The sequence below is a fragment of the Macaca nemestrina genome, chromosome 11 (assembly GCF_043159975.1).
Source record: "Macaca nemestrina isolate mMacNem1 chromosome 11, mMacNem.hap1, whole genome shotgun sequence".
Taxonomy (NCBI): Eukaryota; Metazoa; Chordata; class Mammalia; order Primates; family Cercopithecidae; genus Macaca; species Macaca nemestrina.
In genome coordinates, this window is record NC_092135.1 from 106,395,713 (window position 1) to 106,409,688 (window position 13,976).

The following is a 13,976-nucleotide window of genomic DNA, read 5'->3' on the forward strand; positions in this document are numbered from 1 at the left end:
TTGCATTTATAACATGGATGTTCTGCTCTATTCTTTTCTCTTTCTTCATTTAACATTTTAAAGCCTGTTTGCCTTTGCCGTTACCCAGTAACATAATATTTCACTAAACTCATTAAGATGCTTGAACTAGATTGGGGGAAAATCATTCACACATTCCAGAATACCTCCACAATAATTCATAATGCTTATTATGTATATTCTATATGTATTAAAATAATTTCTTCTCTAATGTAAAATGAATTCATTATTTTTAGCTATCTTATTTGATGCTTTAATCTGTTGGCTCAAAAATAGTAGTGACCATATTCAAAAGACATTTTGTGTAAAAGGAGAAAGAGGTAAACATTACTAAAATCTAACATAGCAGCTTATAAGAAATGCCTGTTGTTAAAATGGATGATGAGGCTTACTTTATTGGATATAATTAAAAGCCAGTTTAAATTATGGTCCTATCATGGGATTGTGTAAAAGTGAATAAGTAAAAAATGCACGAGTAAATAAATAAATGTGGGATTTCGTTATGTCGTAATAACTGAAAAATCAATATTATAAAGATGAAGCACTTTATTCCATGATTTTACCTGGAGTTTGTATTTTAAACATATAACTGTCTAAAGTAGAATTGTCTCCTTACTTAGATCTGAAATGCTTGCCTAAGTTTTGCGCACTCTATTTTGAGCCTAAAAATAGATCAGAAAACAGAAGCTTTTGAACCAAACATTTATACTAAAATGATTTGATACAAGTTTATATTTCTCCAACAAATTTCTCATAATTGTCAGTATTAGCTATTATCAAAATGTGGTAAAACGATACTTAAGAGTTATAGTAATAAAAAGGAATATGTTATTTAAAAATAAGAAATTTAGAGAGGGTGTGTTAATGAGGAGACTTGACTAACATTGAACATGAATAAGATAGACATCTTTATGGAAATCCTCAAAACAGAAACTGGAAAAATGATGGAGAATATTTGGGTGAGTATGAAAGGATGGAAAAGCAGATATGACACTTATGTGAGAATTAACTATAGATGGTAGTCACATGGGGGATATTATGAAGGTTTTGAATATAAACTTACAGATGTGGGTCAGGGGCACACAGATGATGAACATCTGTTCTCTGGACACATCTGTTGGAAATTGCATTTTGCTGTAAGCAGAATATGAAGTACACTTTTGACTTGCTGATGATTTCACCTCTTGGAATGTTAAAGGAGTTCTGAAAATCTTGAAGAGTGACCTGTCATCATAGAGTTTGTAATAGCAAAGGATAGACTGCTGAGCACAGTCAGATACTTACTTTTGAAAACCTAACTTGAGAACATGTGGAGTGGAATGGAACAGGAGGCTCCAAAAATAACATTGTTATGGTAACAAGCCCAGATTGTGTCTCCAAGGAAATTGACAGGAGAAACACCTGCAGTTAACAAAAATATGACTCCTTTCGAACCTCCCTGATCTCAATCCCTTTTTTTTTTTTTTAAGAGACAACAGGCTGGAGTGCAGTTGTGCAATCTCAGCTCACTGCAACCTCCACCTCTCGGGTTCAAGTGATTATCCCACCTCAACCTCCTGAATAGCTGGGATTACCAGTGCACACCACCATGCCTGACTAATTTTTTGTATTTTTAATAAAGATGGGGTTTTACCATGTTGGTCTTGAACGCCTGGCCTCAAGTGATCCACACCCACCTTGGCCTCCGTAAGTGCTGGGATTACAGGCATGAGCCATTGTGCCTGGCCCTCAATCTTTTAAACAGATTGCCTATCAAAGTTGTAAGTGGCAACTTGCATAGGGGAATAAATCTGAAAGAGGGGACAGCACTTTTAAGAAAAATGACAGTATAATAGAAGTCCAGCTTGCACTGAAGGTTGGAGAAAATGCCAAGGATATCTGAGAAAGATTTAAAGTTTAGTAGAAAGAAAAACTAGGCCAGTTATTTGGGAAAGTTATGTAATATTGATTGATGATTAAAAGAAGGCTTTTTTTCCTCCCCACTCTTTAGACTAATCTTATCAGAAAAGAATACACGTGGTTAAGAGGAAAGTGAAGTCCAGGGTAATAAAGAGATAGAGAATTAATGGTTTTTTAAATAAGTCTGTTGCCAGGTTTAGGCAAACTATATACCAGGTTATTGAAAGACTTTGGATCTGGGATCATGGAGCCAGAGTTTGTTATCTTTGAAGAGTTGCAAAGAGTAGGAGAGAGTCTAGATGACTGTAGTGATAGATGCATTATTATTATTATTTTTTAAAGATGGGTTCTTGATGTGACATTGAAGGCTGGAAAAATGTAGAGAAGTGTAGTGAACAGAATGGTCTGTGGTATTTAGACAAGGAATTGGTGGTAACTGGGCACCAGTGTTGGTTAACCAAAATAAGTCATTCCAAAACAACCCCATTTCCATTTTTTATGGTGATACAAGATTGATAAATCAGAAGACTGTGAGAGATACTATCTTTGTTGATGTTAATAAGACATTTAATGATCTCTCAATAGCTTTGTAGACAAAGAGGACGATTTCGTACTTGAAATATGTTAAAAGAGGCAAAGGCAATGGTCATATTTATTTGTTTAAAGCACAGGCTTTGGAGTCTGTATGAGCTTTATTTTTTAAATTGTAAATTGACAAATTTTAATTGTATGTATTTATGGGATATAAAAAGATGTTACAATATATGTATAAAATATGGAATGATTAAGGAACAAGTAAGGATTTGAAATGATGGATATGTTTATTAAACCAAGCTAATGAACATATTCATCATTTTAAATCCTTTTTGTTGGGCCAGGGTGCAGTGACTCATGCCTGTAATCCCAGCACTTAGAGTGGCTGAGGCAGGCGGATTGCTTGAGTCTATAACATAACCTAGGAGCACCCCCTTCCTGTTGACATCAAATTATTAATTATCCTTTCAATATTTTGCACAACAAACTACCAGTTTGGGCAATGTGGCAAAACCCCATCTCTACAAAAAATACAAAAAAATTAGGTGGGTGTGGTAGTATGCACCTGTGGTCCCAGCTATTTGGGAGGCTGAGGAGGGAGGATTGCTTGAGCTCAGCAGGTTGAGGCTGCAGTGAGCCATGATTTTGCCACTGCAGTCCAGCTTGGATGACAGAGTGAGACTTTTATCTTAAAAACAAAAAAAAATCCTTATTATTCTTAGTGGTGAGAACCTTTGAAATTTACTCTTAGCAATTCTGAAATATATAATATACTGTTATTAACTATAGTCGTCATGCTGTACAATATTTCTCAAAAACTTATTCTTCCTGTCTGAATGAAACTTTTTACTCTTTGACCAGCATCTCCCCATTCCCTTCACTTCCTCAACCTCTGGTAACCACCATTCTACTTAGTGTGAGCTTTTAATATGAAAAACACAAAGAGTGTAGTGTGTTTGGTGAATGTAAGAGTTTATGATACCACTACTAGTGGTGTTTTTTTTTTGGGTTTTTTTGTTTTTTGTTTTTTTTGTTTGTTTGAGACAAAGTTTTGCTCTTGTTGCCCAGGCTAGAGTGCAATGGCCTGGTCTTGGCTCACTGAAAACTCTGCCTTCCGGGTTCAAGCGATTCTCCTATCTCAGCCTCCCAAGTAGCTGGGATTACAGGCACCAGCCACCACGCCCGGCTAATTTTTGTATTTTTAGTAGAGACAGGGTTTCACCATGTTGGTCATGCTGATCTCGAACTCCTGACCTCAGGCAGTCCGCCAGCCTCGGCCTCCTAAAGTGCTGGGATTATAGGCGTGAGCCACTGCACCTGGTCCACTACTGGTGTTAACACGTGGATTTGTAGCTTGTTGTACAAAATATTGAAAGGATAATTAATAATTTGATGTCAACAGGAAGCGGTTGCTCCTGGGTTATGTTATAGGGATTTGACTCTCTGTATTTAGTGTTGTTCACCACTTTTTTTTTGGTCAGCACTTTTAATGTTTTTTAGATCCACAAATAATTAAAATCTGGAAAGAATGGCTAGTGTGTTGGATAGCAGAACTGACATTTAAAAATCTTGATTTTCTCAAGCAATAGATTGAGACTAACAAGATGATAGTTAACACAGTTAAACATAATATAATAATAAGGCTTAACACATTTACTATTAGTACTTTGGAGAAAGTCACTCTTAATAATTTGTGTGATAAAGATCTAAGTTTTAGTTATGTGCAAATTTAAGAGTGTGATGTATCAACCCCTCCGCACCCCCCAGTGCAATAATAGATTTCGTTAGTGGCCATATAATGTCTAGAATGAGGATCCAATTTAATGTTTTGTGTTCAGTTCTGATTTATGAATAGAGCGATGTTGCCAGGATCCTAAGACATCTGAAAACCGTGATAAGGGAATCTGGACTATTTGAAATGGAGAAAAGAAGACTTGGTGTTGCCTTTAGGTATCTGAAGAGTACCTGAAAGAAATTATATTTATTTTGCATATGGCTGAAGGAAGAAATAGATTCAGTAGTCAGGAGTAGTGAACTTTTGCCACTGTGCATGGGAAGTGTCCAGGTTGTGTCTGAATGTTCACTTGTCATAGTTATTGAGGATGGATGCCCACATTGGGTGATGGGTTACATAGACTTGGGGACTTCTAAATTTTCTTTTAATTCTAAATCTGTGAAATGAAAAACCTAGATCTAGAATTAAAAAGAAATTATGATCTTTTAACCTACTCAGAATATTATAGAGAAGGTTCCAGCATTAGGAAGAACATAATTATTAAATTGACGTCTTAGGTCATTTGCAACCTTATAATTTGAAGACTTCATAAATCTCTTAATAAATATAGCTAGCTTTCACAGTTCTCTCTTAGTTTTTAACATACTAACAAGAGTTATTCTTCTTACATTTTTTTTCTTGTGAAGTTGTAATAGTTTGCTCAGTGTTACAGTCAAGATGAACACTGATTACAAGAAAATAAAGATTTCCAGGGAGACTGGTAGTTATGTGAAAGAATAATAGAATTCTTCTGCCTCTGGTTTTCATTCCCTTTGTATAAAAACAAATGGGAATTTTTAAAATCTTTACATTGAAATTAAAGGTAGTACTTATTAAATATTTTCTTATGGATTGTCCTATATTGTTTAAGGCTGAGAAAAATTGGATTTATAAAATTGGTTGAAATATCTGTACTTTAAAAAATACTACTTATGCTTTCTATCTTAAGTGAGAAAACCCTATTTTCAAACTTAAGTTTTCATTATTGGTCCTAGGGAATTGTACAATTAAAATATATTTTACTATGTGTTGCAAGCAGGATTCTGAACTATTCTTGGAAAGTTAGCAAGTAGAACCTAGAGAAGAAGGTGAAAACCATGACTTCTGTAAACCTCTAGATGCAGTTTTCTGTGTACAGGAAAACATGGGATAGAGGAGCAAGTTAAACACACCATGAGAAAACGATTGTACTCAGAATGTGGGACATCCCACAGAACAATAACCCGGGTTCTTTTAAAGTTCATTTTATGAAAAGGAAAAAAGGAGATCTGTTCTAGATTAAAAGAGAATGAAGAGATACAGGAACCAAATGCCATGTGTGAACTTGATTGCATCGAGGCTTGAGAAAAAAACTGTTGATTAGAAAACATTTTGGGGAGAGTTGGATAAACTTGAGTATGGGTTAATTCTGTGCTATTAAGACATTGTTAACTTTCTCAAATATGTAAATAATACTGTGCTATAGAGAAGAATACCCTTATTTTTATGAGACTTGTGCTGATGTCCTAGTGGTAAAGTGTCATGATGTGTGTAACTTTGAGTGATTGGAGGGAAGAAACATACACATATATGGCAAATCCTTAACAATTGTTGAACTCAGGTGGATGGTATACAGCATTTTCTGTAGGCTTAATTTTTTTCATAACTAAATGGGGAAAATCCACCATTTCTGGAGTCTCATAGATACAATTAAGCTTTAGTGTGAGAAGGCTGGTAAAGAACAGTACATTAATTGAACTGAGAGAATTTGGTGTTACTCATTTCTGTAAGGGAAGAGTAGAAATAAAGTATAACATCTGTCTTGTCCACATACTTGATTTTATTGTATTTGGCATAGTGCACTTGAACTTTCTAAATAAAATATTTTCTTTGTTTCCTGGTTGGAAGGATGAGCATATTGGCTTATAAACATAGTAACTTTTAAAGCCCAGTTGTTTATAAATGAACTTGGAGAAAATTTTGTGGAGAACCTTTACCTTAAAGGAGTTAACATGCATCGTGTTTTAATTTGCATAGTGGAAAGAACCCCATTTGAGCTATGCTTGGTCACAGACCTAGAGAAAGTTCATGGGGAAGTAAAGAGTAAGTTTCACTAGTAAGAAAACTTTTTTTATTTATTAAAAGCCTTCAGAATGTGTTCAGTTAATGTCTAGCAAAAATTCGGCAGCGTTTGGTATAATTTTTGAAAAACAAAAATGCTTATTCGGAACTAGTAAAAATACTGATGAGTTTTATCTTTTTTCCTGCCAATGTCACTTCTGTATTAATTTGTTTTATAGCTTATATTCTGAAATTTTAAAAAAGTTTGTATTGTTTTATCAGGTGGGTTCTCTGTGAACTACTTTGTGCATAGGCAAAGTGATTATTTGTTAAATCATCAAGTTACATGTGAAAAGAACTGTAATGCTTTAGGATGGTCGTACAAGTATCTGAAGATCTTAATGTTCATAAACCGGTTGGTTTTGGTAAGAGAAAAATGTTTCTCTATCTGACATTGAATTAAGGAGAATTGTTTCACGGCTCTATTGCATTATTAATGCAAGTCTGCTTAAGTTTAGTATGAAGTGCATAGAACAAGTATCAAGAGGCATTTTGACCCAAAACTTTCTTGAATTTGCTGGGCAGTGATGGGTTTAGTATGAGTAATATTTTGTGTGTGGGTGTTTTTGCTGTATAATTATGCTGACATATTTATAGTCATATGTCTCTCCCTTCCTCCTCTCTGTTGTCTCCCTGGTATGCAGAGTATTTGATTTCTGACACTGGAGGACAACAGCTCTCAATAAGTGATGCTTTCATCAAAGGTAAGTTTATAAAAAGCTGTATGTGGAATGGTGTCTCTTTTGTTCATGAGGGTATACTTAGGGCTTAGCACATTGGCATAGAGAAGGTCCTGAAAATATATTTGATTATGGTAGTATGGGAACACAATATTTAATGTGTATAATGATTTTGAGAGTGTTGAGAACCAAGAATGTAAACTTGGACTTGGTTTGCAAGAAGGAGGTCTCTGATGTGAAAAGTAATTGTTTAAAAACTTTTAAGTAGAATTTGAACTTAATTCTTTTAAAGACATAGTTTACACTTAACTATATTGTGAATATAATATTAAGTATTGATATACATCTCATCAAGGATTGCCAAATTTGTCAAAAAGCCCACAGGCAGATCTCCAGTTAAGGAGGCTGCTTGTCCTGTGGAGTGAGGAAGAGAAGTAGGCAGGAGAGGATAAAGAACTAACTCTGCTGATAAATTTCTTTTGGACACAAAAGGAGAATAGAAAAGTATTAGCCTCCTCCTATTCCTTCCCCACTTAGCTTAGCTTCCTAGAGTAAAGACATTCTTAATTGGTCCATAGTATTCCACTGGTTAGGCCTCAGATAATAGGAGAAAATTTACCTTCCTTCTTGGCTCCCAGGGTTTCAAATCAAAGAGAGAAGGCAAGCTGGTACAAGGAGGCCACTGCAGCTTATCTGATAGCTTGACAGTGCTTCTAAATTCACCTCCAAGCATCTGGTTCAGCTAGAAGTTTACAGAGTGGCCCTTTATGTAATTGAAATGCGCAGTTCTTGTATTTCACATGTCATGGACATATACTTTACTGTGTAATCTGCTGGGCTGTTGGAAGTTTTTTGTTTGTTTTGCTTTTAAGAGAGGACAGGTTAGAGAATTTTTGTAAGCATTTCCTATTTCTTTTCTTTCCACTTATTTGGTCAGATTATTCAACAGTTATTTAGTGAACATATTTTTTTTTGTTAAGCATTTATTATTAATTTTTTGTCTTGATCTGTTTTCACTCATCTTTAAAAAATGTAAAGATTTTACACAAATTCTACATAAATGCTATTTATTATGTTTTAATATTTATGTTTTTGAGTCTGTCTTGCTAAAATTTTGTTAAAAAACCTCTGTGCCAATATTGAAAGAGAAACACTATTGGAGATTGTCTGAATAGACTTTCTGCACTGTCATCTGTTGTTTTGGGATTATCTGAGCTGAGCTTCTTTCTTGAAAATTCATCACCCACGCTATCATGTGTTCTGCCAGCATTTAGATTTCTGTTGAATGCACTTTTCAGTTTGTGATTTTTTTTTTTTTTCTATTTTTGAGATGGGAGTCTCGCTCTGTCACTCAGGCTGGAGTGCAGTGGCGTGACCTTGGCTCACTGCAATCTCTTCCTCCCAGGTTCAGGTGATTCTCCTGCCTCAGCCTCCCTTGTAGCTGGGATTACAGGCATGTACCACCACGCCCAGCTAATTTTTGTGCTTTTAGTAGAGATGGGGTTTCTCCATGTTGGCCAGACTGGTCTCAAACTCCTGACTTCAGGTGATCTCCCCACCTCGGCCTCCCAAAGTGTTGGAATTACAGGCGTGAGCCACCATGCCCTGCCCAGTTTGTGATTTTAAGGGGATATTAACACCCTCCTTTTTAAAAATTAAAAAGAGAAGCAAAAGTTTCATTTTATTTGCTTTTCAGAAGCTGTGCTTATAATTATTGGCTTGAGAGTCTTAGTTACGTACATTTGATTTTCACAGTTCTGTTTCTGATTTTGGCGGTTGCCAATTATTGCTCTTCTTAATTCTTGCATTTCTGTATTTTTAGCGTATTTTACGTATTTGTATGTATTTTCTTACGCATTTTATTTATATGTTTATTACATGTTCTTGCCTTTTTACGCCAATAATTTATGTTGGCTAACTTAAAACATTTATAAAGAGAAAGGGCAATTTCTAAATACATGAGTAGGTGGTATAAAACAGGACAATGAAGTAATAACTTCTTATTTTATATTGTATTTAGAATCCTTATTTAATCGTCGAGTAGAGGAAAAGTCCAAAGAGCTGCCTTTCACACCTTTGGGCTGGCATCATAACAACCTGGAGCTCCTGAGGGAGGAGAATGGGGAGAAACAAGCCATGGAGAGGTTGCTGTAAGGCAATGAAATTTTAAATTTTAATTTTTCACTTTTATTATCTTCAGTGACTTGATAAGCGTATGCATCATTCCTCTTAAAAAGGGAGGTATTTTTCTTTTTCCTTAGAAAGTAAAAAATACTAAGATTACTTAGGAAATAAAGCCTATTTTGACTTGTGATTACATTTCTTATAAAACCAAGAGCCCCGACTGGGTGCGGCAGCTCATGCCTGTAATCCCAGCACTTTGGGAGGCCGAGGCGGGAGGATCACAAGGTCAGAAGGTTGAGACCAGCCTGGCCAACATGGTAAAACCCAGTCTCTACTAATAATACAAAAATTAGCCAGGCGTGGTGCTGTGGGTCTGTAATCATAACTACTTGGGAGACTGAGATAAGAGGATTGCTTGAACTCAAGAGGTGGAGGTTGCAGTGAGCTGAGATCACGCCACTGTACTCCAGCCTAGGCAACAGAGCAAGACTTTGTCTCAGAGAAAAAAACAGAAAAACCAAGAGCCCCAAACTCTGCTTGTCTGTCCCCATTTTACGTGTTAAAATTTCATTTCAATGAGTTGCAGGGAACTTCTTAGTGGAAGATATTCAGATTTCATTTATATGCAAAATCCTTAAGGTACAGATATAATGAAAGAATGATATTGACCTAGAAAATCTTATCTGTGGACCGTAATTGAAATGTTTATTTCTTTGTAGACTGTTTTATCATCAGAATTATTGTCTCTGGCAGTATTAACTATGCAAACTTCTTTCTTATAATATTTTTATAGTTCAGCTAATCATAACCACATGATGGCACTACTCCAGCAGTTGCTCCATAGTGACTCACTGTCATCATCTTGGAGGGACATCATCGTGTCATTGGTCTGCCAGGTTGTTCAGACAGTCCGACCTGATGTCAAGAACCAGGATGATGACATGGATATCCGTCAGTTTGTCCACATCAAAAAAGTGAGCTCTGCTAATGTTTTACTAATGCTAGGAAGTGATGAGGCAGGACTGCTTATAATTTTTCTCTTAATGGTAATCTAAAAGGAGTCATTACCCTGAGGGTTGCTAGATGAGGAGTAGGAGGTTTTGCTGTCTGCTTTGTTTGTTAGCAGTGCACTTAGGAGTCATGGAAGCCACGCATAGGAAGTGAGAGGTGAATGGAAAGGATGAGTTATATCAGAGATGGGTTGGGAACTCAAACCGATACAGGTTCTTCCTTACTTACTTCCTCTTCTTGACACGTCAGCTATGAGAAATCCTATTCTCACAGATTATGATCACTGTTCTGAGGAAAAGCAGTGGGTAATTTGCTTTATTTAGATCAAGCTTGTCCAACTCGTGGCCTGTGGGCTGCATGCTGCCCAAGAGTGCTTTGAATCCAGCCCAACACCAATTCGTAAACTTTCTTAAAATATTATGCCATTTTTTGTGATTTTTTTTTTTTTAAGCTTATCCACTGTTGTTAGTGTATTTTATGTGTGGCCCAATACAATTCATTTTCCAGTGAGGCCCAGGGAAGTCAAAAGACTGGACACCTCTGATTTAGATAGTAATGGAGTCCTGTGTGTGCTTTTTCCCTGTGATATTTAACTTAAACAGTAGTGTTAACTGCCACATGGCACTAGTTTATTCAGTCAGTGAGTACTTTAGAGTCCTAGTATAGTACATTAGAGAATAGGGGATGGGAAAACAGAGTCATGCAGAGATGCCATTGATCATTGGTTGAAAGGAACAATTATTTCCTGAAATTTTTTGTTCTTATTTGATTACACAATAGTTAAAAAGAAATGGAAAGAAAAAATAGCATACATCTGACTAGATTCTAAGCATGTTATTATTGAATTGTATTGTTTTCTTAATTGTTCCATTAGATCCCAGGTGGAAAGAAGTTTGATTCTGTGGTTGTCAATGGCTTTGTTTGTACCAAGAACATTGCACATAAAAAGGTAATGTGATTCAGTTCAGCAGTGAAGTTCAGCAAACCATGGCTGTGTGCTTAGGTAGCAAGTTGGGGCACCTTAGTCATGGAAGAAATGGACAATGGACAATGAAAGGCAGCTGTGTCTGCCATAGGGGTGAAATTTGGTAGGTTCAGGGAAGATTTCCCAGAGCTGAGGATGAATGGATTGGAATTTGAATAATGGGAATTCACCAGACAGAAGGAGGAAGTGGGGAGGATCAGGCTTCTAGATCAGCAGAATGATAAGATACTAGCATTATCTATCTCCTGATCCCATTACATCTTAGGGAGACAGGGTTTCTTTAGTAGGCTGGAGTCCTTCCAGAGGCTTAGCATTCTAAAGCTGATAGCTCTTCTAGTGCTAGGCTACAGAGCTGTCAGTTTTCTTCTGTTATCCTTCTCGTCTTATGTCTTTGTAGCACTAGCACAAAGGAGTGGAGTGAGATAACCTGGGGTGTTACGGAGACTCTGAGCTCCTAAGGTGTAATATGGGCAATATAAATGAAGCTGGAGGAAACAGGCAAGGGCTTTGTATCTCATTAAAGGTCTTGAACTTTATTCTGAAGTCTTTTGATTCTCAAAGTGTAGTGTACATACATTGAGATCACATGTGGACCTTTTAAAAATGTCTGTTCCCAGCCTAAACCCTAGAAATTCTCATTCAGTAGGTTAAGGGCAATGGGAATGTATGGATGTTAGGGAAATGGTGGTACCGTATTTAAAGTAGGCACTAGGCCGAGCGTGTAATCCTGGCACTTTGGCAGGCCGGGGCAGGCGGATCACAAGGTCAGGAGTTTGAGACCAGCCTGGCCAACAGGGTGAAACCCCATCTCTACTAAAAATACAAAAAAATTAGCCAGGCATAGTGGCGTGTACCTGTAGTCTCAGCTACTTGGGAGGCTGAGGCAGAAGAATCGCTTGAACGCGGGAGGTGAAGGTTGCAGTGAGCTGAGATCACGCCACTGCACTCCAGCCTGGGTGACAGAGCGAGACTCTGTCTCCAAAAAAACAAAAAAAAAGATTCGTGACAATTGTTAGTGACCATAGATAAATAAAAATATGCTTGGCTTCAATTGTTTACTTATCGCATATTTTATTGCAGTAATTCCACATTAGTCAGTATTTCTACACAGAGTCTTACTAAAACCACACATTACCCTTTAAAGGAGAACTTTAAACCAAATTAAATGATATTTGTTGAATTAAGAGGTAAATATGTTATGCCTTCTCAGAAAGTGAAGAAAATTTGTATGTAGGTGTGGTGGAAACATATGCATGAATGACTGTCTTGTCCCACTGATTAGAGATAGTCTTTGATTTGTAGTTGCTACAAAGTGTCCTGAATTGAGTTTCCCAGCTAGTGAGTCACTGTTTTTGGAACTGTTTGCTGTTTGGGGTCCATAAACTTGGTCAGCCTGAAACCTCAATTGCTATTCTGCCTGTGGCTGTAAGGTTAGGGTACATTGTTAGAGTCTCTGCTTGAGATGCTTTCACATTTTCTTTTTGAACTTCATGTTACCTATTTTAGCTTGCCGCCTTAATGATTGGAAATGTTTTCTGTTAGAAATATGTTCAGGAGGCATTTTAATTCTTTTCTCCCTCTTCTCCTCTTGAATTTTAGAAAGACTGAAATATGCTTTTAAAGTTGCTTATTTCTTGGAGTTTGTGAAGTAACCCATTATTAAATACTGCTCCCTCCGTGCACACTCAGGGCATGATGTCTCTTCTTACAACATCAGAAATGAAAAAAAAAAGTTAAGAGAATAGAAGATCAAAGTAGTATTAAGAAAGCAAAGCCAATTTTTGAAGAATTTTGTATTGTTCTGAACATATTATTAGCTTTGAAAAAATTTAATACCGTAAAAGAACTAAATGAGAGTATACTAATATGAGATAAGTTAGTAGGAATTATGAACAATATAGATTTAAAGTTATAATTAAAGGAGGGCTGTAAAATGCAAACCTTTAAAAACTTTAACAAACTGTTCTTTTCTTTGTAGATGAATTCTTGTATTAAAAACCCCAAAATTCTTCTGTTGAAGTGTTCCATTGAGTATCTCTACAGAGAAGAAACTAAGTTTACTTGCATTGATCCTATTGTGCTTCAGGTAAGAATTTACTACTGAAAATTAATTTGGAGGGATGTTTGTGTATCATGATGCTTATAAATTCTTAATGATTTTGACTTAATTCTAACTGATTAAATTGGATAGGCAAACTTGATAGCTTACCAAAACCTCTGTCACTCATTATTTTTAAAGTTTCAAAGTGTTAAAAGTAACATGTAACTGTTCAAGAATATAAGGAAGAAAAGGTGAAAATCCAAATACTGGTTTCCCTTTCCCACTTAATCCAAATACTAGTTTGGATTAAGTATTTAATTCTCACAGTAAATCAGACCGTGAGAATTTCTTGAACTTACCAGATTTCTAATGGAATCTCTGGTTTGTAATACAGTTTATGCTACTAAAACACATTTCTAGAACACCAGTTAGCTTATATGTAGTTGGCAAACAGAATAATGTCAGATGGAAGTTGTGTTGGTTTCTAAGTGGTTTTTCCTAAGCAAGGAGGCCCCGAATAGCTGCAGTAGGTTATAACCCTCAGCCGGAAAGGAAAACAGTCTCAGCTCAGCTGCTACACAGGCAGAAACCCTTCCAGCTCTATTTTAAGAAAGTAAAAGTGAGCTTTTGCTTGCAGGGCTGTTTCCCCAGGGAGGTACACCCACATCTCTGGTTCTTGGTAGCTTTACTGCTCAGAGCTCCATTTCCAGTTGTAGCATTGCAATAGTTTTTGTGCATCTAATTTCACTTGAGGCAGCCTCATGCCATACGAAGCTCTCTGCCTGGGCTCTCTGTGATTCCTCTTAAGGT

At 36.4% G+C, this 13,976-nt stretch overlaps 1 protein-coding gene across 14 annotated transcripts in view; it reads left to right on the top strand.

Moving 5' to 3' along the window:
- Nucleotides 1-13,976, top strand: part of LOC105467990 (phosphoinositide kinase, FYVE-type zinc finger containing) — a 102,028-nt gene that overhangs the window by 52,221 nt on the left and 35,831 nt on the right. For all 14 annotated transcript variants that reach the window (XM_024788571.2, XM_071073318.1, XM_011717848.2 and 11 more), the window contains 5 exons: nucleotides 6,970-7,029; nucleotides 9,026-9,155; nucleotides 9,923-10,103; nucleotides 11,015-11,089; nucleotides 13,104-13,211. In XM_024788571.2, coding sequence (XP_024644339.2) covers nucleotides 6,970-7,029; nucleotides 9,026-9,155; nucleotides 9,923-10,103; nucleotides 11,015-11,089; nucleotides 13,104-13,211 — 554 coding nt within the window. The remainder of the gene's footprint in view (nucleotides 1-6,969; nucleotides 7,030-9,025; nucleotides 9,156-9,922; nucleotides 10,104-11,014; nucleotides 11,090-13,103; nucleotides 13,212-13,976) is intronic.